General features: G+C 41.3%; 1 protein-coding gene across 2 annotated transcripts; it reads right to left on the minus strand.

Moving 5' to 3' along the window:
* Window positions 1-11: 11 nt before the first annotated feature.
* On the minus strand, window positions 12-23,853 carry LOC138832042 (zinc finger protein 271-like). Of its 2 annotated transcripts, XM_070029334.1 has the most exons (5): window positions 23,777-23,853; window positions 21,686-22,165; window positions 21,233-21,380; window positions 18,401-19,453; window positions 12-5,540 (listed from the first exon to the last, which is right to left on the minus strand). In XM_070029334.1, the coding sequence occupies exons 2-5, from the start codon at window positions 22,088-22,090 to the stop codon at window positions 3,901-3,903; spliced, it is 3,246 nt and encodes a 1,081-aa protein (XP_069885435.1). In that variant the 5' UTR covers window positions 22,091-22,165; window positions 23,777-23,853; the 3' UTR covers window positions 12-3,900. The 2 variants fall into 2 exon arrangements, with proteins under 2 accessions (XP_069885435.1, XP_069885434.1); XM_070029333.1 differs by lacking the exons at window positions 18,401-19,453; window positions 21,233-21,380; window positions 21,686-22,165; window positions 23,777-23,853 and adding exons at window positions 13,191-13,396; window positions 13,873-13,961 and having other exon boundaries at window positions 12-5,792.
* Between the last annotated feature and the right edge of the window lie 827 nt (window positions 23,854-24,680).

Raw genomic sequence — 24,680 nt, forward strand, 5'->3', positions numbered from 1 at the left:
TATCACTCCTTTCCCAAAGGAAGAGTATTTTACCAGTAGTCAGCTAGGTCTGACTTTGCCTGCTGCCCTCCTCCTTTCTCTCCAGACTCATCTTTGACCCGTGTTCATTCTGGTCCAGGCACACCAGCCTCCTTACTGTCTCAAGCAAAACAAGCATTATTTTTACATCAGGTTCTCTGCACTTGCTCTTCCTAGACCTGGAACATTCACCAGTCTCTACCTGCTTCCTTACACAGATCAGATTCATTTTCTCAAGAGGAACCCTCCTGGTCCCTGCCATCTAAATTGCGTCACCACTCAATAGACATGTTAAGGCAGATATTTAGGACATAGAAAATAACTCAAGAATATGCTGGTGTGGATTCTTTGCTTTTCTTCTGTCTTCAGATCCGTCAGCTGCCAGGGCTGCTGCTCAAAGTTAACCTTACCACTGGATTGAAGTCATCACACCTACTCAGAAATACACTCTTCTAACCCTCTAGCACATATTTTCTTCTTTTTTGTATTTTCTTTTTTTTTTTTTGGGTCCAGTCATGGGGCCTGAACTCTGGGCCTGGGCGCTGTCCCTCAGCTCTTCAGCTCAAGGCTAGCGCTCTACCACTTGAGCCACAGCACCATTTCTGGCTTTTTTCTTTTTGCTTATGTGGTGCTGAGGAATTGAACCCAGGGCCTCATGCATGCAAGGCAAGCGCTCTACCACTGAGCCACCTTCCCAGCCCCTTTTTTGTATTTTCTTAATTAGCAAACAGACACTTTATTATTCCAAAACTGAAGTTTTCAGGCTGAGGTGGTATATACAGGTGTTAACTCTAACTTGCCTAAAAAAATAAAGGACAAAATAAAGGCAAGGATAGAGATAGGAAATGTGAGGATAACAGTAGTTTACCACCTGGAGAGTGCATCTAGATGGAGGTGAGGAAATTTAGGGGTCAGTCTCAGTGGAGCAGATGGAGAGCAAAGAGTCCAGGGTAATGTGGCTTAGCTTTTGCAGAGATGAATACCAGAGAGGAGATAATGACATGGAAAGAGTACTACAAGTCCTCCTTGAGTATCTGAGACTGGAGGGGCAAATCCAGGATTAGAGCAAAAAATCACTGGAACTCTTCAGAAAAGCTTCACAATCTACAGGACATAAGAGCAGTGATCCTCAAAATCATACCTCTCCCCCAAACATTTTGGTCATGAAGCAGGCACTACTGACATCTACTGAATATAGGCAAGAAATGCTGATAAACATCCTACTATGTAGAACAAGGCAGCAACCCATCCCAAATGACTATGTTGCTAAAGTTGAGAAACTCAACTACTAGTAGTAGTAGCAGTACCGGAATACTAGCGCAAGTTTTAATTTATAAGTAGGAAAACATGAACCGTAGACTAAACACTGACAAAAAAATGTAAGACCTCAGAGGTAAACACATCCCATACAATGCTCAATGTATTTGAATCTTGATATATTTAGTATCCAACAATGCACAGTATATAATGCCTGACAGGCAGACATTGGAAGTCATGAGCTTGACCCTGCTGGCTCACACCTGTTATCCTAGCTACTGGACGGCTGAGATCTGAAGATTATGGTTCTAAGCTATTGGGGGCAGGAAAGTGTGTGAGACTCTTAGCTTCAATTAACAATTAAAAACAGCCAGAAGTAGAGCTGTGGTTCAAGTGTTGGAGTGTTCGCCTTGAGCAATTAAGCTAAGAGCCAGCACCTAGGCCCCAAATTCAAGTCCCAAGACCAGCACACACACAAAATTACAAGTAATATACTAAAAATGAAAAGGTTAAATTTGAAATTAAAAGCATAGTAGCACTTACACTGACATCTCTAGAAACTGAAACGTATAAATTTAACAAAATGTACAAGATCGATATTAAGAATACTACAAAACTGATGAATCAAAGAACTTGACTGATAGTCCATTTTCATGGATAAGAAACCCAGTATCATCAAGATGATAGTTCTCAACTTGTTGTATAGATTGTCTATCTCAATCTAAATGAAATTATTTGATGAATACTGACAACATGTATCTAAAGTTTGTAAGGAGAGGCAAAAGACCAAGACACAACATGGAAGAAAAAAGCTGGAAGACTAACACTGTGAGACATCATGACTTACTACAAAGAATAAACAGACCCACGAAATAGTCCAAAATAGGTTCACACAATGCAATCAGATCCAAAGGTTAGGGGATGATTGGGTAAAGCACAGAGAATTCTTAAAGCGGTGAAACTATTCTGTATCACATCAACATAAAAGGCAAACCCTAAGAATATGGGTTTGGGGTGATAAGTTACTATCCATGTATATGCATATGAAGGATATGGGCAATTTTGTACTTTCAGACTGCTCTAAAAATAAAGCATATTAAAATAGCAATAATAATAGATGAAATGCAGTTAAAGTTAAGGGAAAACTTATACTACCTCTGTATTTGGAGACAAATTCAATTCAATCACTTCTACTTAAGAAGATAAAATAGCCAGTTGCTTGTGGCACATGCTTAGCTACTCAAGAAGATAACATCTAAGGATCTCAGTTTGAAGCCTGCATGAGCACGAAAGTGAGACTCTTATGTCCAATTAAACACACACAGACACAGACACAGAGACACACAGACAGACAGATACACACACACACACACACAGAGCCAGAAATGGAGCTAGAATGTTAACACTTGGGTAAAAAAGCTCAGGGACAGTGTCTAGGCCCTGAGTTCAAGCCCTAAGACTGATACAAACCAACAAAAAAGATAGGCCAACAATAAACCTAAAGTAAAAACATATAAGAATAACAAAGATTACATCAGTAATCAACAAAAACCAAAAATAAATGTCTATAATCTATTTAAACTCAAACTTGTCTTGTAAAAAAAAGCTTAATAAAATTGACAAATTTATAGTCAGACTGATCAGAAAAAAGGGAAAGTACAAATTATTTCTACTAGGAATTAGAAAAGGTAACATTGCTTATATATTGTATACAAGTTTCACATAAAGAGTTCCAGCAATACTACAAAAAGAAAGAAAACAAAAAGAAAAAAAAGGAAAACAAATATAAGGAATTCTAGCCTCGTTTGCTACCTCTGTTGTAGATTCTAATTCTCATTTATCAAGATTACACTGCTTACCCATTAGTACTAGGGCTTGAACTCAATGCATTATGCTGATTAAGTCATATCCTAATCCCTTCTGTGATTTAGTTGTTTTGCAGGTAGGGCCTCATGTTTTTGCCCAAGGTGGGCCTCAGAATGCAATCATCTTACCTATGGCTTCTGGCATGGTTAAGATGGGGTCTATGCTGACCTCAAACTTAAGACTTTCCTGATCTCTGTCTCCTGAGTAGCTCGGATTACAGGCAAGAGCCACCATTCCTCAGCCACATTTTCTAAAATAACTTTTTTTACGCAATTGGTAATTTGGACTTACTAAAGGTTTGGGATTCTAAAATGGACATATTTCCTGCTGAATCTTATAGATCTCTTTTCCATGCTGATTTTTTAAATTTGATAAATCCTATATTAATGTTGCTGTACATTCCTTCCTGTGATATAATGTCCCTCTTGTGCACTGTGTCTGAATAAAAGTCTAGTTTCTTTTACACAACCAAGAATTTCTTTCTATTGCTTACTTACATTCATGAGAAAAATTTATTAACAACGAAGTTTTCCCCACAACTCCCAGAATTCTTCCTTAGTATTTTTCTCAATTTTCAGTACTGCCAAAGCCGACACATTGAATAACAAAAATCAAGTTGCTTTTTTTTTCTTCATAGTTTTCTAAATGTATCATGAGTTGAACACTATGTAAGACCTTATTTCACGCTCTTTAATTGCATTCATAAGATTTTTGTTCTGGTATGGTTATCTCTGGTCCTGAATAATGCTGGTGCACACACTATAAAGGTTTCCCCACACCCATCTCAGTTAGATTGTCTTCCTCAGCATGGAGATTTTCATGATCAAGAAGATCAGAGAGTTGGCTAAAACACCTATCACACTGAACACACTGGAAGAGTTTGTCTTCAGTGTGGCTGCTCTGCTGTCCATTCAATTCTGTGTCCAGGCTGACTGTTTCCCCATATCTATAACGTTTACATGTTCTTTCACCAGTGTGGATTCTTTGATGGCTAATGAGATCTGAGCGCCGGCTAAAGCTTTTGCCACACTGACCACATGAATAGGGTTTCTCCCCGGTGTGGGTTCTCTGGTGTAAAATAAGTGTTGAGCATTGACTGAATGCCTTCCCACACTTGTTACATACGTACGGTTTTTCTCCAGTGTGGATTCTCTGGTGTTTGATAAGGTCTGAGTTCTGACTGAAGCCCCTGTTGCACCACATGCACAGGTACGGCCTTTCTCCAGTGTGAATCCTCTGATGAAGGATGAGGTCAGAACTCTGACTGAAGGCTTTCTCACAACTAGTGCAATGGTAGGGCTTTTCACCAGAGTGTATTCTGTGATGTTTAGTGAGATCTGAGCTTTGACTAAAACTTTTCCGGCAAACATTACACATATAGGGTTTCTCACCAGTGTGGATTCTTTGATGCTTTACAAGATCTGAGCGGCGACTAAAACTTTTAGTGCAATAATGACATGGATAGGGTTTCTCTCCGGTGTGGATTCTCTGGTGTAGAATAAGGTTGGAGCTCTGACTGAAAGTCTTTCCACATTCGTCACATTCATAGGGCTTCTCACCTGTGTGAATTCTGTAATGCTTAACAAGGTCTGACCTTCGACTAAACATTTTACTGCACTGAGTACATGGGAAAGGTTTCTCACCAGTGTGAATTCGCAGATGATTCATAAGATCTGAGAGCCTGCTGAAGGTTCTGCTACATTCATTACATGGATAAGGTTTCTCTCCGGTGTGAATTCTTTGATGTAGAATAAGGACTGAGCTCTGGTTAAAAGCCTTTCCACATTCATTACATTTATAGGGTTTCTCTCCAGTGTGAATCCTTAGATGTTTAATAAGGTCTGAGTTCTGACTAAAGCTTTTATTACACAGTTTGCAGGGATATGGCCTCTCCCCAGTGTGGATTCTCTGATGTAGAATAAGATCTGAGCTCTGACTGAAGGCTTTCCCACACACATCACACTTATATGGCTTCTCTCCTGTGTGGATTCGCTGATGTTTTATAACATCAGAACTCTGACTAAAGCGTCTGTTACACTGGTTACATGTATAAGGCTTCTCTCCAGTGTGGATTCGCTTATGTTTTACTAGGTCAGAGCGTTGGCTAAAACTTTTACCACAATGACTGCACTGATAGGGCTTTTCTCCTGTATGAATTCTCTGATGGATGATGAGATCTGAGCTCTGACTGAAGGCTTTCCCACATTCATCACATTTATAAGGTTTTTCACCTGTGTGGACTCGCTGATGTTTAATGAGGTCTGAGCTCCGAATGAAACTTCTGACACACCAATGACAAGGATAGGGTTTCTCACCAGTATGAATTCTCTGATGCAGAACCAGGGCAGACCTCATACGAAAGGCTTTTCCACATTCATCACATTCATAGGGTTTCTCCCAGTGGGTTCTTTGGTGCCTATGAAGGCCTGTACTCCAAGCAAAGCTTTTGTCACATCCATCACAATTAAGCTGTCTTTTGTTTAGGAAGTTCTCTTCCTCTTCATCCAGTTTATTTCCGAGTTCACAGAATTCTCTGTATTCATCATCCTGGAGAAGATCTGTTCTGGTATTGCCAGACTCTTCCGTCAGTGGCTCTGCTATAATTTCCTCCTCTGAAGCTGGTTCTCCAATCTTGATCTTAGTCTCATCATCTGGAACAAGAAAAAAGAAATTTCAAATAGAATCCATACTCTGTACCTTCATCTGTTTCAATTGGAACAGTTCAGTATTTACCTACAAATATCATAACCATACAGGATTGCTCCAAAACATGGAAAATTACCATTTGAGAGGAAAATTAAGAAGAACCAACAAGTAATAGGTCACATTCATCATGGATAGAAGTCATTCACAAGATATACTTTATATGATTGTCATAGGAGAACTGGTAATACTGAAATCGGTTTACTATGCTTATGAAAGTGTGACTAAATAGGAGCTAACAAACAAGCAATTTATTAACATATGTAAGGTAAGCAGTATGCTACAGTCACAAGTAGATGGTTGGGAGTTATTGAGCACTGCTCAGGGGTTTGAGCTTACTACCACTGCCAAATTGATCTTTCAAATGACAGACTATAGGAAGGGCCAGATGATAAGACAGCTAAGCATTTTGTATTATTTTCCCTTAAACATTAGGTATTTCCTATCAAGCACACCAGCCAAAATTCTAATAATTTACCTAGTCTCTATTCCTTGTCATCTGTTTACAATAGGCTCATGACTCTCTAACTATCTTCTGGAAGTTGGTGGACTCCTTTGTCCACCCAGGATGAATTTTATATACTAGCTGTTGGCAATCAGATGAACTTGAGGCTGGTTATTAAACTGGTGAGAGTGCATGGCAATCAGGGAACCTTTTGGATGGCTGTCTTTGGAACATGCTGCCTTCATTTGGCCTGTCATCAAATGCCATCAAGTATCAAATCATAAAAGTAGAAAAAACATTTATTGTTTCACTGCTCATATAATTTGGTCTACCTGTTCACTACCAATTGCCCACAAACCTCCTTCAATTCTGTGGGAGCCCATCACACCTCCTGTTCCAGAAAGTCATGCCAGTGCCAGCATCCTATTAGTATCACTAAAATTGTCACAAATGGAAAACTTTTAACAGATGCCTCCCCACCTTTGAGTGTCTGCGATATTCACCACTACTGCCATCTATCTCTACTTCAGACATAATTATCCTAGGAAAGAAGAACAAAGAGAAAACATATAGATCTGGACCTTCTCATCTGTAATCTTAGTTTTTCAAATCTAGAACCAGCTGGTGGGCTTCAATAGCATCAAAGCATGGACCAAGGATTTGCTAATCCTGCTCTGTAATTAAAAATAGGAAGTTTAGCTTTACATGAAAATAAAGTATTTATCTGAAGAATGGCTCAGGGGTCATCACAGATGAGAGAAAAAAAAACACTCTTCCATAAGAGACACAACTCAGCACATAGCTTTCCTGTCCATTAGCTCACTCTCCACTTTCTCCTTCTCTCCTTCTCATAAATACCCTTTTTGCAGACCTGGATTCTTTGAAATGGACACCAGGACAAGAGTCCAGCCACTTTCCCCAGCAGTTGGTTTATTATAATAAAACCTGATTTCCTTCTCACTGACCCTTTTCTGCCAAGTATTGTCACTTGTGTGTGAGTAAAAATGAACTTTACCAGTAACACTAGAAGTAGTAAATTAAAATAAACAGCAATACATTCTGTGGATCTATTAAAATTCTAAGGCAGCCTTTTTTGACCATAGGTCCAAAAGACAACAAAACAGAAAATAGAAATGGGGGCTATAGCTCAAGGGTGAGCATATGCCTAGCATATAAAAGGTTCAATCACTTGTACCAAAAAATAATGTAAGAAATGATTTTCTTAATTCTCTCATGGATAGTACATAGTAACACAACAGATGAATAAGAGAGATTAACACATTATTTATTTATTTATTATTTATTTAACACATTATTTAGAACATTGGGATTTAATTCTCTTGTAGAACTGTATTTGACAAAGACTATGACAAAGTAACAACTAAAATATAATAGAGAAAAATGAATAAAAGAAAAAACCCAAAACACTTCAAATACCTGATAATGTATAATTACATACAAAAGGAGAAAACAGGCCGAAAAGATGGTTTTAAAATAAAAATAAACAAGAAGCTGGTACAAACACATCCAAATATATCAGTTATGTTATATGTAAACTGCCAACTCCAATAAAAAGCAAAGGAAAATCTACAGGTAAAATAGTTTGATATTAAATATTAAATACATTTTTTAGGAACAAGGCACAAATGGTCATTTTCATCACTTTTGTTCAACATTGTACCACACTGTACCACTTCTATTCAACATTGATAGCCAATGAAATAAAACATGGAAAGTAATTATGACATACAAATAGGGAAGACAAAACTCAATTGTCTTTACTGAGAAATGATCAATCACATACACAGAACCTTATAAAAGAATCCAGAATCTTATAAAGGCTGCTGGAACTTGCAAATGAGTTCATTAGAGCAATATACAAATGCTAACTGTATTTCTCTATAAATGCAATGAAGTCATAATAAAATTTTTAAACATTTAAAAATTGTACCCTGATATGAAAGGTTTCAAATGCATTACAAATACATGTGATATTTATAAAATGAAAATTATAAAATCCTGCCAAGATAAACTGAAAAACACGTCATAAATTGGAAAATATACCACTATTTGTGGATAGCAAGATTTTGTTTTTGTTAGTCATGAGGCTTGAACTTGGTCCCTGGGCCTGTCCCTAAGCAATTCAGCCCAAGGCTAGCCACTCTACCACTTTGAGCTACAGTTCCACTTCTGCTTTTCTAGTGGTTAACTGGAGATAAAAGTGTCACAAAGTTTCCTGCCCCAGATGGCTTTGAACACTCATCCTCAAATCTCAGCCTCCTGAGTAGCTAGGCGTGAGCCACCAATGTCCAGCCAGGATTTAATGTTATTAAAATACTTTACAAATTGACTTATTGGTTGAGAGCAGCATCAAAGTCCCTCTGGCTTTTTTTTTTGGGGGGGGGAGTAGAAATTGACAAACTGATTCTAAAATTTATTTAAAAGTCATGGATGAGGGAAAAGGTGACATTGTCCAAAAAGAAATGTATTCTTATTTTTTTTTATTGTGAAAATACTGTACAGAGGGGTTACAATTACATGAACAAGGTAATGAGTACATTTCTTATCAAGCATTGTTGCCTCCTTTGTTTCCCCTTACCATCCCTTCCAATCTCCCCCACCCTACCCCTTCCCACCCACCCCCAAGAAATGTATTCTTTAACTGACTCCTGTAACTGTAACCCCTCTGTCTGTATATCATCTTTACAATAACAATAAAAAATACATTAAAATTTTTTGTTAAGTCAAGAAGAAGTTTAAATACTTTTGAAAAAGAACAAAATTAGAGAAGTTAAAGCTACAGAAATCCATTCAGTGTGGTAATGCCATAAAGAGAGAAACAACCATTAATGAAATAGAACAGTCTGTAGGAACAGATAAAAATAAATGTACAGCTGATCTTCAACAAAATTGCTAAGATAATGAATGGTGAAAGGCCAGCCTTTATTTAATAAAAAGTATTGACTGACTAAATGCTGCTGCTCATGTGTGTAATCCTAGTTACTCAGGAGGATGAGATCTGAGAATCAAGGTTTGAAGCCAGCCTGGGCAGGAAAATCCATGAGACTCTTATCTCCAATTAACTACCAGAAAACTAGAAGTGGTGTTCTGGCTCAAAGTGGTAAAGAGCTAGCTTTGAGTAAGAAAGCTCAGGGACAGCACCCAGGCCCTGAGTTCAAGCCCCATGACCGAGAAAAAAAAAAAAAAAAAAAAAAAGGATGTGGAGTAACTGGAACTCCCATACACTGCAGATAGAAAATACAGAACAAAAACCAAACAAGTAAAAAACAGCCCAAACAAAAACAATCTGAATGTCCATCACTGGGTGAGTCAATAAGCAAAGTTGTTATAGAGCTAAACAATGGAATATTAGTCAACAATTAAGAAAAAATTACTGATAAAGCAACATGAAGACTGTGGGTGAACCTCAAGTGGTACAGTGGTACAAGGCTGAGGACTTGAGTGTAATCATCAAGGACTGCCAAAAGAAAATAAAAACAAAATATGGATGAATATATATTAAAAAAAAAACATGGGCTGGGAAGGTGGCTCAGTGGTAGAGCACTTGCCTTGCATGCTTGAGGCTCTGGGTTCGATTCCTTAGCACCACATAAGCAGAAAAAAAAAAGCCAGAAGTGGCGCTGTGGCTCAAGAGGTAGAGTGCTAGCCTTGAACTGAAGAGCTGAGGGACAGCGCCCAGGTCCAGAGTTCAGGCTCCATGACTGCCCCCCCCCCAAAAAAAACCCCCCAAAATCAGATTGAAGACTGCTGGTATACAAAAGTATGATTCCATCTATACAAAATGTTAGGGAATCTGAACCAAGTAAATGGTGACAGAAATCAAGTGGTACCTAGGAATGGAGATAGACTAGAATGACTAATAAGGAACTCTTGTGTGTAGGGGGGGAGTGGGGGAGAGGAAGAAGGGAGTATAAATGATTATAGTGAGCATATTAAATATGTTAAAACTCATTAAAATGCACAATTAAAAGTGATATATATATATATACAATATATGTAGTCAGTAAATTATAATACCTTAGTTACAGCACATTTAGTTATACTGTACTAATTATTAGTTATATAATGACCTGGGAGTGAGAAAATCCACAGAGCCTTGGTTAAAGGTGACAAAGGAGTTTTATTAGTTGGTCTGCAACTGTCCTGTCCTGGGTTACCTCAGAACTAGGAACAGCTGCAACGTTCAAGGGGGCAAGTTTCCACAGGCCTCTCCACCTCTCCGCAGGCCTTTCAGATCTCTGTGGGCCTCTCCATATGCCTTGTCACTGTCTGTAGGCCTCTTGGCTCTTCACAGGCCTCTCTGCTCTCCACAGAGCATTCTGCAGGCCTCTCTGTTGGCACTGTCTCCTCAGGCATCTCCGTGGGCCTGGGTTCTCCTTTGGGCACTGCTCTGCTCCAGGAGCTATCTCTTTCCTGTTGTGTCTCCTTCTCTCCCACCTCTCTTGCAACACCCAGTCAGTCTCTTTCTCTCTCTCTCTAGGTGCGCCCCCAGTGGGGTGACAACAGCAAGGGGGGGGCTTCCAGTGCCTCTGGTTCTCACAGCTAGACTATATTAATTCAATTAATTAATATGAAGAACACCAGAGGTAATTCAATTCTAGGGTTTTAATAGGAGATGAAGTAACTCTAGATCAACTAGCAAAGAAAGGGCAGTCTCAGATGTTGATTTTCCTGATGTATTGGGAGTATAGTAATCTGATTGCTAGTCTTTTCATTTTGAGCACACCCCAGCCCTTAGTGATTTTTCCAGTATTCTCCAGCTTTTTGCCTGGGGCTGGAATCCATCTATCTATGTCTCCTACATATGTCTGGCTTATTAGTTGAGACAGGGTCAGGGTACTGCTGACTTTTTGCTAAAGTTTGCCTCAAATCACAATCCTCCCCATTTCTGCCTTCTGAGTATATGCGTTTAGGTATATGTGAACCTATCTGCCCAGGTGACAAGCCTGTGGTATTTCTTATAGAAGGAATGGACCTCAAAGAAGCCTCTCAAGAACTCTAATAACAACAGATGCTGGAGGGGATGTGGACAGAAGGGAACCCTATTGCATTGTTGGTGGGAGTGTAAACTTGTTCAACCACTTTGGAAAGTAGTATGGAGGTTCCTCAAAAGACTCCACATAGAGCTCCCCTATGACCAGCAATCCCACTTTTGGGCATTTACCCAAATGTTTACAAACAAGACCACACTAAAGCTACCAGCACGACTATGTTTATTGCAGCACTATTTACTATAGCTAAGATATGGAACCAACCCAGATGCCCCGCAGTAGATGAATCGATCAAGAAAATGTGGTCTATCTACACAATGAAATTCTATGCCTCTATCAAAAAAAATGACATTGCCCCATTTGTTAGGAAATGGAAAGGCTTGGAAAAAATTATATTAAGTGAAGTAAGCCAGGCCCAAAGAAACATAGGTCCTATGGTTTCCCTTATTTGTAATATCCAGTATATGTCTGAGTCAAGCAGAAAATGTCAGATAAGGTGACGTTAGGGAAATGAACCCTAAGATATGTATTCAAATGTTTTTTTTTCTTTCATGCGATTGTTTCTAACACATTTATAAGATGATTTCTTTGTTGCTTTGTATGTCCCTCCCCAACAGTATAACCCCTGCTTTCACTGTATGGGATGTCGGTATAATTTGTGGAGGGGAAGGGGAAAAACAAATCATTTAAATAGGGATACAGGTGGACCCATTGCAACAATGAGATGTACAAGTGTTATGTCAAAAATGAACTTCACAACTTTGGTGGGGGGAGGGGCTGGGGAGGATGGGGGGGCGGGGAGGATGGGAAGGGATGGGAAGGGGAAACAAAGGAGGAGGCTACAATGCTTGATAAGAAATGTACTCATTATCTTGCCCATGTAATTGTAACCCCTCTGTACAGTATTTTCACACACAAAAAATTAAATAAAAATGAAACTATTAAAATAAAAAAAAAAAGCTGAAGAGGATCAGCAACCATGTAAGTGTAATATAGCATTGGAGACTTTAAGACATGAATTGGTTCAGGTAAAATAATTCTTTCGGAAAAGTATCGGTTCACTAAATTTATTCAGTGTAAATATTTATTTTTATTTACATGTCACTTAATATATAAATACATACGTGTGTACATATATATATATATATATATATATATATATATATATGGTTATGTATGGTTAGGTAATTTCATCATATCAAGTTCATCAAAAAGATGGACTTCCATAAACCTGAATAACCCTGCAACACCACTGTACATGCAAACTTAAGTGTTCACTATTGTAAGCCAAAGCTTTGTATATAATGTGTTATTTTTTTCATTTAGGTTTCACACAAAATGTGTTTGCCCCTAGAAATAAATGATGGTATTTTAACTACAAAAAAAAAAAGAAATGTACTCATTATCTTGCCCATGTAATTGTAACCCCTCTGTACAGTATTTTCACAATTAAAAAAAAGAAGCCTCTCAATATCAGTATCTTTGTGTCATTCTCTTTTATAATGATCTGGAATTGGTCATGTGATTGCTTTGGTCAGGAAGCTGAGGATCAAAGTTCAAAGTCAACCTGGGTAGAAAAGTCTAGGAGCCTTCATCTCCAAAATAACTAGCAGAAAACCAAACAGGGCTGTAAGTGCCAGCCAGCAAGTGTGAGGCCCTGAGAGCAAGCCCCAGTATCACCAAAGACAGACGGAGAAGGAGAGGAAGGAACCGAATAAAAATGTGGTTGCTAGAATTCAAAGACATACAACTATGTTCCAAGCACTACACAAATACTACTACTTAGCAGAGTGAGTGCATAGGCAATGAAGAAGATTGATATCATTTGAAGACACAAAGACATTCTCTCCCTGAGACCCTGGAGTAGTACACAACACACTGCTCCTCACCTGTCCGAAGTTGGTGTTCCTGAGACTCGTACTCGAACTGGATCTCCATGGGCTGCAGGTGGACGCCTCAGGGCACCTCTGGAGAACTTCCAATTCCTTGTGTACCAGAGGGCCAGGGACCTGGAGGCAACTGGCCATCTGTGGGCTCAGACGAGAATCCCTGTGCAGACTGGAGACGGGACTCCTTACAGAGAGACGGCCTCCACCTGCACAAGAAGGCGAGGGGGAAAACACGAAACGGCTCATTTCCAAGTTACTCAACTTTCCCCCCCTCCTCCACGAGTTGCCCTCATCAACTCCTTTCTAGTGGAGAGTTGTTCAGACAAAGTGTGGGGGCTAGGGACGGAGCGGGGAGGGGGTGAGGGAACGTCCAGGCGGGGCAGCTGGGGGGCGGGCAGGTGTGTCTGTCATTCCCAGGCTTGCCGGCCGGGGGCGCCCGCACGCCGGCCTTCCCCGCGCCTCACCCACAAACCACAGTCCAGCAGCCCGATCGGCGGCGCGGACGGGCGCACACTGGGTGGTGCCACCTGCACCTCTGCAGACACGCCCGTCCTCCTCCCCTGCAGCCCAAGGCCTAGGCCGCGGGGGACCGGCTGCCACCAGCACAATAGGCCAAGGACCGATCGCCCGTGGGGAAGTGGCCGGCGCCCCCCTCCCCGCCCCCGGGGGTCAACACGCGTACCTCCAGGTGGGCTCCGGCTGCCCGCCCAGCGTTCCCGCGGGATGCCCGGGCTTCGGCAGCCTCGGGTCCAGCGCTGAGCTTGGGGTGGTTACTGCGCATGCGCGAGGGAGGGGGTGTGCCCGGGGAGTTAACCCTGCCCATGCCGGTGGCTGCGGCAGGCCCTCAGGGAGGGTGATTGGCAGCTGAGCTTCCATTCTTTCTTCCCGCTGACTCTGGAGTCCTGGCGAATGGGAGTGCTTTTTATTTTTATTTTTTAAGAAGTTTTAGCTGGGTGCCTAGCTGCTCAGGAGGCTTAGGAGACGCTTATCTGCAATCAATCATCAGAAAACTGTAAGTGGAGCTGTGAGCCCTGGCCTGGGCCCATGTTGGGAGCCAACTATCTCACTGGAACATCTTGAGGCTGAGTTTACAGAATCCCACCTTTTCACCTTGCCCCAAGTAAACACCCTGCAGCTACTAACGACCACCTTTTCACCTTGCCCTAAGCAAGCACCCTGCTGCTGCTTCAGCCAATGAAAAAGCTTCCTTATTCCAAGCATATAAATACCCTTGTGTGAAAAATAAAAATTGGCAGCTTGATCAGAATCCTTGTCTTGCTGTCCTTCTTCGTGTCTCTTGTCCCTTCATTCCTTCTCGCTTAGGTTCACTGCCCTTGTTGAAGTCCTGTGGGTCCGGACAGGCGCAAAAGCTCAGGAACAGTGCTCAGGCCTTGCGTCCAAGCCCTGACATAAACATCTAATGTCTAAAGGCTGTAATTTGATGTTCTCACACTCAGACATGAAACCATCACCACGGAAGTGTGCACATCTATCAACTCTTACGTTTCCTCATACAGTTCCTTCCCCCTCTCACCTGCTAGTGATCTATTGTACTTGTTGACTTATTGAGGTGGAATTAAACATATTTGTTTATTTAGGCCAGTCTTCTTTCATTGAGAGAAACCTTGAGATTTGTCATTATTGCTGTATCAATAGTTCATCCCTTTGGGTTGCTGAATAAAAACTTGTGTGTAGTGATCACAATGTGATGGGTAGTTGATGGGCATTTGGGTTATTTTTTATTTTATATTTTGGTTAGCATCAATTAGTATACAAGGGTCCCATTTTGATTTGTCCATTCATTCACTTACAAAATGTACCTTGATTAAACTCCCTCTCTCCCACTCCCTCCAGACCAATCTTAACAAGCTTCACTGTTCCATTTTCACACTTGGATGTAGCAAAGAAAGTTGTCATTGCCTTAACCCTAGCAGGTGGTCAGGTCCACAGCCTTTTCCAGCTGTACTAACCTTTCATTTCACAAAACACTAATTTGGGTTGTTTCCAGTCTTTTTCTTACTATTGCAAATAAAGCTGTTATGAACATTCTGGTACAAGATTTCATATGGACATAATGCTTTGTGTGTGTGTGTGTGTGTGTGTGACAGAGAGAGAGAGAGAGAGAGAGAGAGAGAGAGAGAGAGAGAGAGAGAGAGAGAGAGAGAGAGAGAGAGAGAGAGAGAGAGAGAGAGAGAGAGAGAGAGAGCTTGGAATCAGGGCCCAAGCACTGTCCCAAGGCTAGAGCACTTTGAGACACACCTCCATTTCTAGTTTTCTGAGGTTAATTGGATAAAAGTCTCATGGACTTTCCTGCCTTGGCTGGCTTCGAAACATGATCCTCAGATTTCAGCCTCCTGAGTAGCTACAATTATGGCATGAGCTACCAGCACCTGGCTGACATAATGCTTTTTAATCCTTTCACAGTGAATGAGAAAAAATTCCTTGGATATCCAGCTTATATTGAAGCCCCTTTCATTTCATACTTGCAGAATTCTGAAGCAACTGTAAGAGAGCCTTTAACCTGAGTTGTGAGGTGCCTTGCTTTGGCTAAATTTATGGAAAAGCAATTCAAGATTATAGTTTTGACCACTTCAAGGCTGTGACTTTTGCACAGGGATTTAGAATTTAGCGGATTTTTTTCCCTATTTAAAAAATGTATAATCTCTTGTACAAAGGAGTTGCCATTCCATTCAACATGGCATTTTATAAATACAATGCATCTTTGAATTTGTACAGGATTTTTTTTTTTTTTTGGTCATTTGTGGGGCCTGAACTCAGGGCCTGGTTGCTGTCTCTGAGCTCTTTTTACTCAAGGCTAGTGTTCTACCACTTTGAGTCATGGCCCCACTTGTAGAGGATTCTCTTAATCCTACATGAGATGGGTTAAGTCTGCCAGTGTCATTTGATCAATGATGAAATTGAGGTTCAGAGTTTCGTTTGCTACACAGACTTGGAAAGGACAGAGATGTTCAGGAAAGCAAGTGTTTTTATTTCCTCAACTATCCTGGGCTTTATTTTTTGGTTCAGAAAATTAAACAAGTGCATCACACATGCTAGTATACCACTAAGCTACATCCCCAGCCCACTTCCCTAATCTTAAATATGTTTTAGCCAGGCACCAGAGGTTCACACCTGTAACTCTTCTGTGATGATGAGCTTGGCTTTCTTTCATAGACTTAAATTTTCAATACTGAGGATTGAAAAATATACTCCAAGCCAAATACAAGTTTTTCTGTTGGAAGCTTTTCACAGGGAAACTGAATAAAGTGGTTCCAAAGTAGGGTTATAAATTGAAGCTTTGCACACAGTAGCTTTTAGCTATGACCATTAACCTTACTTCCTCATCCAGAAAATATGCACTGTAGTGAAATAATTAATGCATATATACAAAGCCCTTAGCATGTACTTCTTACTGATCTAAGATCTCTCTATAGAAACCATTTTCCTTTTACAATGTATCAATTCCTACATTAACACCTTACTCATTGCAGCTTGGGTGTTTCCCTGTAGAAAACAAAGAAAATGAGCTGAGTAGCTCTATTTTGTTATCTTTTGCCATATTTTCCAAATAATACTTTTTCTTATTTCATATTCTCACCACACTGGACATTTAGGTTTCCCACCTTTTTTTGTTGTTGTTGGTTGTGGGGCTTGAACTCAGGGCCTGGGAGCTATCCCTTAGCTTTTTTGCGCAAGGGTAGTGCTCTACCACTCTGAGCCACAGCACCACTTTCAGTTTTCTGGTAGTTAACTGGAGATAAGAATCTCACAGACTTTCTTACTCAGGCTGGCTTTGAACCATGATCCTGGGATCTCAGCCTCCTGAGTAGCTAGGATTACAGGTGTGAGTCACCAGCATCCAGTTATATCCTGCCACTTTTTTTTCCCCGTAGTTCATGGGTCTTGAACTCTGGGCCTGGGTGCCATCCCTCAACTCTTCAGCTCAAAGTGAGTGTTCTACCACTTGAGCTACAGTGCCACTTCCGGTATTCTGGTGGTTTATTGGAGGTAAGAGTTTCATGGACTTTCTTGCCTGGGCTGGCTCTGAACTATGATCCTCAGATCTCTGCCTCCTGAGTAGCTAGGATTACAGGGGTGAGCCACCAATACCCGGCATGCCATTCTTAAGTTAGTGCATGCCCATACATTGGCCATCTCAGGGATATAACCGTGTTTGTTATAAACATGACCCCCATTTCAACAACTAGAAAGGCCAGAACTTTCTTCCTGGGCTTTGTTATTCCTTCACTGGGAACAGTGTCTTTTGGCCTATCCTCTTTCAGCAATTTTCTTTCTTAACTTCTTGGATAAGGAAATGAGGAAAGTGCTTAAGGAATACCCTTAGCCACATAGCCTTGACCATGTTAGGTTCATTTCCTGACTGCAGAATTAGGTCTTGTTTCCCATTGTATCCTTAATCTTTGATGCAAAGCAGGTGTTAATAAAAGAATCATTGAAGCCAGGCACCAGTGGCTCATGCCTGTAATCCTAGCTACTCAGGAGGCTGAGAGATCTGAGGGTCATGGTTCAAAGCCAGCCCAAGCAGGAAAGTATGGGAGACTCTTAATCTCCAATTAACCACTAAAAAACTGAAAGTGAAGCTGTGGCTCAATTTGTAGAGGCCTAGGCTAAGCAAAAGAGCTTGGGGACAGTACCCAGGCACTTAGTTCAAACCCCAAAGCTGGCCAAAATAAAAATCACTGGACAAATTCTTCTTGTGCCTTATTTCTAGCTTGCCCCATGCTCAACAGACTTGATAAAACGTTTTCCCTATCTTTCTTGTTGCGCGTCACTGTTTTTGAGTTCCTGAGGAAACGTCCCTCCGGCTGTCTACATTCTCTCTCAAACCTGGCACACTAGACTATCAGATGCAGTGACAGAGCCTATAGCATCATGCCCTTTCATAACATTCTCAAAAAATGAGGTTTTGATGTTCCATGACCGCTTTTTGCTATTTCCTGAGTATTCCAACAGTTAAGAGAAAGCTGGGATCAGAGTCTCCCATGTTATCCTGATAAGTCACAAGGAAAATCTTCAATGGATGATTTGTAGTAGCATTAGGAAGTGATGCGTAAACGAAGTTAGGTGACTCAAGAACTACCTTGTCGTAGTTGTGAACTACCTTGAACTGTTGCTCCAAAGTCACCTGCTCTAAAAGAGAAAAATCTGACAGAAGTATTTAAACAAACATCATATTCACAAATTATTTACAGTATGGACCCTCTGATGGCGCAGGAGAACTGATCTGTGCCTGAAAGTCTTCCCACATTCATTACATATATAAGCTTCATCCCCAGAATGGATCCTCTGATGCTGAACGAGGGCTGAGCTCCTTTTGAAGGTTTTGCCACATTCGTTACACTGGTAAGGTTCCTCTCCACTGTGAATTCTCTGATGCCTGATGAGGTTGGAGCTCAGACTGAAGGCTTTCCCACATTCACTACATTCATAGGGCTTCTCTCCACTGTGTATTCTCTGATGAGTAATCAGCTCTGAGCTCTGCCTAAAAGCTTTCCCACATTCATTACATTCATAAGGTCTCTCTCCTGTATGAATTCGCTGATGTCTAATAAGCTTTGAGCTCTGGCTAAAAGTTTTCCCACATTCCTTACATTCGTAGGGCTTCTCACCAGTGTGAATTCTTTGATGTATAATGAGATATGAACTTTGACTGAATGCTTTGCCACACTCATTACATTTACAAGCTTTTTCACCAGTATGAATTTTCCGATGTCTAATGAGAGCTGAGCTCTGATTGAAGGCTTTCCCACATTCACTGCATTCATATGCTTTCTCACCACTATGAATTCGCTGGTGAATAATCAGATATGACCTCAAACTAAAGGCCTTTCCACACTGGTTACACTTGTAGGGCTTTTCTCCAGTATGGATTCTTTGATGCTGAGTGAGAGAGGAATGCTGCTTGAAGCTGTGCCCACAGACATCACATCTATAAGGTCTTTCTTCTGCAGGAACCTTCTGACACGTTATAGAGTTTGCACTTAGAATCAAGAATCTTTGGGGTTCATCATCATGGTCTTTCTTTCCTAAAGATTTGTGTGTGAAGATCACTTGACTGAAGCTGCCCCCATGGGGAGGGGATCTTCTTAACTTTTCCCGTGTAGCACTTGCTTGCTGCCACTCTAAACTGCTTTCCTGCCCATCACCTCCTCCAAATGAAGCTTCCTGACAGAGTTCCTGTGATTTTTCTTCTGAAATGATGTTACTTGCTGTTTCATTTTTCTCACAATCTGAAATGATAACTAGCAAAAAAGGGGGAAAATCAGATTTTATATTTCTCCTGTCTTTCAATATTCACCTCTTTTTTTTTTTTTTAAACAAGGTCTCAGTATGTTACCCAGGCTTATGAGTACCCAGGCTTTGGTACTCCTGGGCTTATGAGATCCTCCTACCTTAGCTGCTCAAGTAGCTGGAATTACAGGTCTACACTGTGATTGGCTCAGTATTCACTTTCAACATGGTAGAAAACACAGAGGTTTACCTATAAAGATGTCAGTGTAACTATCTTCCCTTCAACTGGCCAAAATAGATGCTATAACTAAAACCTATATCTAAACTTTGAATTTCATCCTTCTTGCCTCCTTTAAGACTTCAATTGATTAAGTATCTTCTATTATTTTCAACCTCTTTCTAGATTATTGCTTTTCAGCATTTAAATAAGTTCAAATTTCCCCCTTAAAAAAAAATCAAGCTCAGTGCAACAGAAAGGGTTATCTGCACACCTTCCCATTCTGCAGTCTAGTTTCTACCTTACCCTCCATGTAAGCCACACTGCTTCCACTAACATCACAACTTTGTAACCCAATGCATACCTTCTGGATCTTACTTATTTGGCCTTTTGAAGCCGTAAGTGTGAGGTCCACACTTTCCTTTATATATATTCACATGTTTGTCTCATTTCTATGGCTGATCCTTCATGGACTGGGTTCCTAATCACACTTGGAACACAGGTGTTCCTGATTCTGTTCGAGGCTCTCGCATGTCCTCACTTTACAAACTTTCAATGTACTAGTTTCAATAATGACTAATATTTTACTGTGACTATTTTAAAAGCATAAAAATACTTCAAACTAAAACATCCTCACATATCATCAGATGCTTTGTCTGTCCTTGTGTTTCTCCTTTTACATGAAAACAGTACCACTATTACCTGAGGTATCAATAGTGTGGCACCCCTTTCTCACTCTCTGCTTTTTAACGATGACTAGATATTGAAATGTACTTTTACCACTGAGGAATGGGATTGAGCTTTGACCTCTCCCACCCTCCCCCAAAACACGTGCTGATTTATTCACTGTGGCCACCTTGATAACAAGTGGCTCAGTGTCCTGCCTTCCTCAAATCCACTTTCCACTCTGCAGCCAAGTTCTAAAAATCTAACCACATCACTCCCTTGTCCAAAATTGCACCCCTCTGCATTGAGTAAATGTATTTTTGCAACTTTAGTTTCTCTCTTACTACTCTTTTTTTTTTTTTTTTTTAAATCAATTATCTCCTCACCTCAAACAAAATTTCCTACAATTTCCAGAATGGGTATATTCTCTCCTAGAACTATGTGGCCATTCTTTGCTTGGCCATTCCTTCCACCCATTTATCTGGCTTCTTCCTATTTATCTTCCAAGTCTTAGGTGTCTCTTCCTTTTGTCTTTCTGATTGGGTTAGGCGCTACTCTATGTGTTCTCATACTAACTAGTGCCTACTGTAATATATTCACCTCGAACTGAAAATTTCTTCAGGATGGAGTCTCAGTGCTTACCATGGCATTAGACATTTTAGTACTCACTAACTAGGGAAAAGATGATTAAATAAGTGAATGAATGAGAGGGGAAACTGTCACAAGAACAACTGGCTGCAACCCATTAGAGGTCTGCTGCACACAAAGCTGCTGAAGCAAGCAACTCTGGTTCTGATGAATGAAAGTGATGCTCGCATGTGGCAAGCTTGCAAATGTAATTAATTCTGCATCCTCAAAACCAGAACCCTAAGTGATAGGAGTTCTCTGGTAAGTTTCTATTCCTCACCACTTTTGGAGGAACGGCAAGGTTTCCAGGACTTCAACTGTGTCTTCAGAGGCTGGAGCTGGAGCTGGATATTTTCTGACTCCTTGGATGCTCTGAGATATGTCAAATCCCTCCATGGCACCGCTGGTCCCTGTGGACTAGTTGGGACCTGAAATTAGAAAAACATGATTATCAAAATGCATTACAAATCTTCCTAAACTGATTTCTTAAACTGAAATTCCTTTGTACAATTACAAGATAGTTTTAAAAAAGAAAAACTAGATTGGCCACCTTCACAAATGAAGGATAGGGACCAAAAAAACCCATTTAAGGGCACAGACAGCTATGTCTCCATCATTACACCAGGAATATGGTTTATTACAGACATATAGCTATGCAACCTACTGTTGGTATACTACATGCTCACTCTCGGCTATAAATTCCTTTTCCTATATCACTTCAATCTGTTCCTACCTGTTGCCCTGGATCATCAAACTCTCTCTCCAAATCCTCCAACAGGGTCACAGCTTCCTCTCCACTTCTTGGACTATGTTGCTGTACCCATATCTGCAGCTCCTCGGGCAGAATGCTCAGAAACTGCTCTAGCACCAGTAGGTCTAGGATCTGTTCCTTGGTATGCAACTCTGGCATTAGCCACTGATAGCAAAGCTCCTGGAGTCGGCCCAGAGCCTCCCGAGGCCCAGGTGTCTCATGGTAGCAAAACTTCCTGAACTGCCGGCGAAACAATTCTTGGCAGGATTCGGTGCTTCCATTCTGTTTAAATGTATGGCTCCAGGAAAAGCCATCTTCTATTTTCACCAGTAGTAATCCTTGTTCCTGATGATCCTGAGTTGAAATTGCTCTGGATTCCACAGCCATTGTGGGCTGAAGCAGCTTAAGAAGAAGTTCAGTACAACTGGTTCTGTGCTGGAGATTTGAGTAATCTTTTCTTTCCTGTAGAATATAAAAGCTCTGTTAACTTTTGGCAGGAAAAAAATTCTCTAAAAGTCTTATAATAAACCAATAACATTGAAAGAAGCAAATTTGGGACTATCACTAAATAGCAATCTAGTGTCAAACTAAAAACATTCGCCTTACTTGTAATTCCTATCACTGTTAGAAATTATGAACGTGAATCACCTAGATTATTACCTTTTTAAATTATCTTTCTTTTTTTTTTGGTGGGTGTGTGTGTGTGCCAGTCCTGGGGCTTGAACTCAGGGTACTGTCCCTGAGCCTTTTGCTCAAGACTAATGCCCTGCCACTTAAGTCAGAGCTCCACTTTTGGCTTTTTCTGAGTAGTTTATTGGAGATAAGAGTCCCACAGAGTTTCTTGCCAGGGCTGGCTTCGAATCAAGATCCTCAGATCTCAGCCTCCTGAGTAGCTAGAATTACAGGCATGAGGCACAGGGTGAATTATCTTTCAATTTTGATCACATCAAGGAGAAAAATGTGCCTTTAACATATATGTAAAACTTGCAGAACTTTAAAATAGAGGCCTCTGATCCAGGCTTCCATGGGTAATAATGATATCCAGCTAGAATTCAATAACATCAACTTTACAAGTCTTATTTTTAGTTATCTCCTATTGATAGCAGGTATTGATTTTCCCTTAGGGCAGTAATAAAACATTTTTAAAAACTCAAATTAGCTGGGTACTGGTGTCTAATTCCTAGCTACTCAGTATGTTAGAATTTGGGGATCATAGTGTGAATCCAACCAAAGTCCATGAGATTCTTTTCTCGAATTAAACAGCAAAAAGCTGGAAGCGAGATGTGGCTTAAAAGTTAAGAGTGCCAACCTCGAGTGAAAAGGCCAATAAAGAGCTGAAAAACCTGAGTTCAAGTCCCAATCCCCCCTCCCCACACACTCTAAAATTAAATGAGTTGATTTAAACGAAGTAATGTGGAACATAAGCCATTTGGTCACATTTAGTGACCAAATATTTCTTCAACAAACAGAGGAACTTAGTATTGCTCTGTCCTGCATGTGCATTAGGTTAAAAGAATGCTTGTTGCTCATGAGTGAACCTGCTTGAGGCATAAAGCAAGAAATAACTGTAAAACTCCTACTATCCGTTCAAAGCAGGCTAGATATTGTAAAACTAAAAGATGCAAAAGGGCCAACTTCAGTCCTCAAGAGCTGAAGAGTATTCTGGGAAGAGACTATTTCACAAACGCAATACGGCACTTGAGAGTTCTGTATTCAATTCTGTGATATAGCCCGAACGTCTGAATTTTTGGATGGGGGGGGTCTATCCACAGGAGCAAGTGCCCCTCAGTGTAATCAGCAGGACAAACAGTGGAACTGCCTCCCAGCACCACGGAGAGCTTCAGGGGCTAATTAGCATACTCATTAGCATACTCATTAGCATACTCGGGCTTCCTACTTTACACCCCGGCTAGGCGCAGTAGCTCTCAGGGAGGGCCCGGCGGGGAGGACCGCGCTCCCGCCCGAGAGGCCGGGATGGACCGCAGACCCAGGAGTGCGGCTCCTCCACCCCGCGCCAGGTCGGGCACCCACCCTGCCGTCCCCTCCCTCTGCGTCCGGGCCCGCGTCCCTCACCGCGAAACCCAAGAGTTGCCAGGGCGCCAGCCGCCGACCCCGAGCGGCAAACCACAAAGACCGGAAGTGTACCCCCGCCGCTCTCCTCTCGCGAGTCCAGGGAGACTCCGTCCTCCCCGCCCCTCACTCACACACACCCAATCAGCGCCGTGAGTTTTATTCTTCCTCTGCCCTTTTCCCCACAGACACCCAATCAGCGCGTGGATCCTATTCTCCGCCTTCCTGGTTTTGGCCAGGTCTCACCGTCACCCGCCCTTCCAGGACGGGCCCTCCTCCGGCTCCTGAGTTCAGGGACGCCCTGGTCCCGGGCTCCCAGGCTCCTGCCCCGACCCCACCGGAAACCTCCTATTTTAACTTAGCTTGAGATTTAGATTTGACCACTTGCTACTTTTTGGAGAAATAGCTTTCCCCATTTAAAAAATTGTGTGTGCGCGCGTGTGTGCGTGTGTGTGCGCGTGCGTGTGTGTGCGCGTGCGTGTGTGTGCGCGTGCGTGTGTGTGCGCGCGCGTGGTTCTTGTTAAGGTTACACGCGCATTTGTTACAAATATGTTTCCATGTATTTGTCTTTGGCTATGTAGAAGATGTTACCTTCCTTCCCGAGTAAAGCCATTATGAGTAAAGCTTTTTATGAAATAACATCTAATCTTAAAAAGCAAGGAAATAATGGCCATCTGGCACAATACTAATTGTGCCAATCCGTGCATATGGGAGGAGAGGCCTTTTCCAAGTTTGACTGTCCTGTTCAGTGTATCCCTTTAATGTTTTATCGTTTTCAATGAAGAGGCCTTTCATTTGCTTGGGTTTATGCTCACGAGTTATTCTGGGCTAGTGTAAATGGGATTGGTTTCCCAATTTCTTTCCAACCTGTTCTTGATTGATAGTAGCAAAGCTGATTTGTGTGTGT

Source organism: Dipodomys merriami, unplaced genomic scaffold (genome assembly GCF_024711535.1).
Source record: "Dipodomys merriami isolate MVZ:Mamm:240054 unplaced genomic scaffold, mDipMer1.0.p SCAF_2, whole genome shotgun sequence".
In the NCBI taxonomy this organism is placed as follows: Eukaryota; Metazoa; Chordata; class Mammalia; order Rodentia; family Heteromyidae; genus Dipodomys; species Dipodomys merriami.